The following is a 4298-nucleotide window of genomic DNA, read 5'->3' as shown; positions in this document are numbered from 1 at the left end:
ACCACAAGCGTCTGCCGAAGGGTACGCCTACAGGTAAGACGTGAAAGAATGAGATGCAAGCGAAGCGTAAAGAGTATGGGCTTTCGTACAATCATACCTAGTTGAAGGCAGTACTGTGGGCACAGTTTAAACCATACGTGCAGCAGAACGTGAAACCCGTTGTCGTGGCCATGGCAGAGAAGGAAAAGCCTGCTGTCCTGTTCACACCACCACATCATTCAAACTTGCAACCGATTGAGACTGTGTGGGCTGCTGTGAAGGGTGAAGTTGGACGACAATATACAGCAGAGACTACGTTTCAGCAGGTGCGCGACCGTTTAGTGACAGTTTTCGGAGTCTTTAGATCTGCAGTCGTTGCAGGCTGCATCCGCAAAGCTGACAAGAACCTAGAGACGCTGTTTAAACAGGTATATCGGATAGAGCAGGACGAGGAATATAGTGATGATTCCGGCACTGACAGCGAAAGTAGCTCAGATGGCCAACTTAAACACTAACTATGCGCTATTCATCGAATGAGAACTTCATCGAACCCATTTTGAGAGCTGCCTTTAATGGTGCTATTCGTTTGCTTCGTAATTTGGTATCGTGCACTGTAAGTACGATCCACGAAAACATAAATCTCCAAGTCAGGACTTTCACCGGAATTGGTTATCGATACCCAATTCCAGTGAAAGTCCTGACTTTGAGGTTATGTCGACAATCTTCTTAATAAGCCTGCCTACTTCCACCCTCGCCACACTATCAGCCTATATTCTCTTCCCTACTAGCCACTTAAGCATTTGTAGGTATTGGATGAAGTATGAACCAGTGTCTGCAGTGTTCAGTGGAGTGAAAGTGGCGTTCATACCAGGCTGTTCGAAATGTAAGTTTTATATATAATTCAATATATGTTCGATAAAAATGATATTATTGTGAATCTGAGTACCGTATAACTCCTGTCCTAAGCGAACCTCAATGTGCACAAGATTGTGGCATATGTCATAAGTAACCTAATAATTAACACTTAATCGTTACAAATTAAAAATTTGCTACACTCAATTTCACCCAATCAAAAAAATAAGGACACGACGGGATTCATACCCGTGTCCATCCGCATGAATGGCGGTGCTCTAAATCACTGAGCTACGTGTCCAAACTCACTTGGTTACCTTCGAAAAGGGCAGAACTTATGTCAAGTGTATTAAAATTATTCGTTATCAGAGCTGTCACTACTGACATGTTCGTCACCGGAGCCAACTGTCTCGTCTGCTACGCCGAGATCGGCGAGTTGATTGAGTACATCACTGATATCTAGGGGTTTGTCGTGATCTTTAGCGACAACAGGGCTGCGTGTATCTGTGAGCAGCTCGTTTTAGCAAATCCACTCACGATAGTATCAACACTGAGCTCTGACCACGATTCTGCAATCCACGCAGTGATCTCGTGGCGTTTCGGAGCCACCATTTCAAACGCCATTCGTGGGAGCTTCTCTTGTAATTGTATGACCTTGTCTTTTGCCACACCCTGAATATCCGTTCGTGCCACCGTTGCTATTTCCTTTGCTATCTCGAGTGTTTTGTCCTTGCGCTACTTTTCTTTTGCATAGTGGTCCGAGATCTGACCACGAAGACACTCGACCCATTGCCTTCGCAAGTGCTACTTGAATGGCTGATTCCAAGCCACGTCGGTGGGCTGACATACATATGTATAGCGTGGTGGGACTTTAAGACGGACAACGTTGATTGACACAGCGTACTGAGTGACCTCTTCGGTCCAATGTCCCGAGAAGTCATCCCACAGAAAGAGGATCTTCTCATGCATGTTGTCTCGGTGGCAAAGTGGTAGTCCAAGAACTTAACCGAGATGTCGGTATTCCACCAGGCAGTAGGGTTCCCATAGATTTGGCAGTGATGCTTCGTTTGAAGAGGAGCAATCTCTTTTCACAAGCGGACGCCAAAGCCATGCCGTTTAGAATCGTTTTCTTCTTGTACATGTCGATGACGGGAAACACCGGCCTTGAGCACCAGGAAGGGAGCCCGCTTGTTGCCGTGCCAATCTGCCAAAAGCATTGTTGTTGCTTGCTCCTTATCTTGCCGCTGCACTTCACCCATACAGTCTTCTCACCTCGCGTGGTGATAGTCTTGCGAGGTAGGTATTCAAAGAACACAGCTTCCGTACAGCATTAGAGAGCTTTAGTGAACTGTAATCTATATAACGCATACCTGTCTGGTCCGCGTTAAAGACCTGTATGATGTTGTGCTCAACGATAGCCGCCCGAACTTCTCCACGAAATTTGGTCCTCGCTACTACAGCATCCTCAGGAGTGGTTTGACCCTGTCGCGTCCGCGCACGTACAAAAAGCTTGTGCCTACGCATAAAGCGTCGCCTCCATGAATACGAAACGCTGAAGCTTTCGCTAGAAATACCAGTGTCTGCGGCAACTTCAAGGGTCTTGAGCTCCAGCATTTTAGCTGATACCGGGCAGCCTTCCTTCCTCATCGTGTTAAGCCAAAGTACGATGTTGCTCTCCGCCTGAGCTGGGAGAACTGTCGCATCACCGCGCCTACGGTAGTTCTCTAAGCGCCCTTTGCCTTCTTCACACACAGACTTAATAAAGTTAGCTTGCTTTTCCATTTCGATATCTGCTTCTGTTTTTTTTTTCTTTTTTTCTGCTTTGTTGATGTTGGGGTAGAACGCGCTGATAACCTCGCCTACTGTGTCTCCGTCCTCAAGCCGCTCGAGAATTTGAAGCTTATGGCTGTAGTCGACCGCAATACGGTTATACGTTTTCTTCTTCCTTCCCGTCCCGGTGGTACGAGGCCGCGGCATCGCTGTGCTGTAAAATTCTAAAGTAAGTGTCCAGCCTCAACCAGCAGCTGATCCAATTTTAGTTGGTACTTACCCCAACTTTACTGGCTAACATATGCTATAAATATGCTTATACCATTGGTTATAAAATAGTTCGCTTAGGAAACGCGTTCGCTTAGGACAGGAGTTATACGGTATTACAGCTACGAGTCAGTTGCACTCAAACTGATACATTTAGACTAAAAAAAACGCGGCTTAAACTAATTATGCGCTTTTATTGCGATAACGCGATTGTTCGCTCCATATAATGTTGTACCGTGCATATCACTGATATCCAGTTATTCATCCATGATTCGCGAAAATCTCACTTTTTGCGACTGTGAACTATTCGAAAACATGGTGCGTTATGGAAATACATGTTTCGTGCTTTGGACACAATATCAAATTGGCAATGTGGCTAAACGAAGCTGTAACTTGTTTTATCATATGTTAAAGATTAAATCAACGTTGATTTACCTTCCTTACTCTTCTAGCTAGTGCTGAATAGCCATCTACTCGAAGATTCGCTTGTGTTGTGGCTACTTTCGCTGAATGGCTGTAGCACAATGGACAAACCAACGTCCGGCACAATATGTAGATAAATGCCAGCGCAATAGTCCCATAGCACTCACGTTATTTGTTTACAGAGTTACTTAAATTAGCAAAAGCATTTGAGTTTATTTTTATAGTGAATTATTGCTACAAAAAACACGAATTCTATTGAGACTATTGTGCTAGCATCGAGTTTCATGATACAATAGCTACTAAGTATGACTATCCAGTGCTCTGCGGCTTGACCTTGTATTACTGGCACATATGTATATAGCTAGGTACAAAGACTCTTTGCATCTGTTTGTTAAGGAGAAAGCGCCAACATTCATTACACAATGTGTAGTACTACGTAGTCCACAGTGAGCTTAGTGTTGCTTCTATTGTTTGTTGACTACATGCCCAGATGAAGATTACCTATTTTTAATCCTGAATTATTGTTCAACTTATGATTAACAGAAGTGATTGTCGTTGAATTACATGTAGAGGCGCTATCCAGTTAGTGCAAAGCACAATAATTGCTCACGTATAACAACACTGATTATCATATGATAATCTCTGGATTTGTAAAATATGTTTGTACGTTGTGGTAAACATGTGTTGATAATGATGCCTACGGCATGTAACCCGTGGGTGCGTGACGCACAATTCCTTGAACATGGGCCGGGGGCCTATTTTTTTTTTTTTTTTACGAAGTGAACTCCGTGGGGCCGTGACTTCCGCTGAGAGTCAGCACGGTGGCAGGTTCGGTGTTTGAGCTGCCTCGAGTGCCAGACTCCCCGGGTTTGGTCAACGGTTCCACAATACCCGCCTCGTTGTGCCTCGTCGTTAGGAAGTTGTCGGCAGGCTGCGGTGAGATATTCTACGAGATTATCATTGTTGGGAGATAGGGAGGAAGTATCTATGGTAGTAGTGTGAATCCG

The 4298-nt window shown here is 44.6% G+C and overlaps 2 protein-coding genes and 1 non-coding gene across 3 annotated transcripts; 1 reads left to right on the top strand and 2 right to left on the bottom strand.

Moving 5' to 3' along the window:
• Positions 1-170: 170 nt before the first annotated feature.
• PPTG_14692 (hypothetical protein) lies at positions 171-494 on the top strand (the record flags this gene model as incomplete). Its single annotated transcript, XM_008911654.1, has 1 exon — positions 171-494. One exon carries the CDS (start codon positions 171-173, stop codon positions 492-494), a length of 324 nt encoding a protein of 107 aa, XP_008909902.1.
• A 565-nt stretch (positions 495-1059) lies between these two features.
• On the bottom strand, positions 1060-1132 carry PPTG_20567. The gene has a single exon. It is a non-coding gene; the product is annotated as a tRNA-Glu (tRNA).
• A 787-nt stretch (positions 1133-1919) lies between these two features.
• On the bottom strand, positions 1920-2808 carry PPTG_14691 (hypothetical protein; the record flags this gene model as incomplete). Its single annotated transcript, XM_008911653.1, has 3 exons — positions 1920-2035; positions 2104-2148; positions 2202-2808. The coding sequence occupies 3 exons, from the start codon at positions 2806-2808 to the stop codon at positions 1920-1922; spliced, it is 768 nt and encodes a 255-aa protein (XP_008909901.1).
• Positions 2809-4298: the final 1490 nt, after the last annotated feature.

The sequence above is a fragment of the Phytophthora parasitica genome (genome assembly GCF_000247585.1).
Source record: "Phytophthora parasitica INRA-310 unplaced genomic scaffold supercont2.42, whole genome shotgun sequence".
In the NCBI taxonomy this organism is placed as follows: domain Eukaryota; phylum Oomycota; class Peronosporomycetes; order Peronosporales; family Peronosporaceae; genus Phytophthora; species Phytophthora nicotianae.
This window is presented reverse-complemented; position numbering and strand designations above follow the sequence as displayed.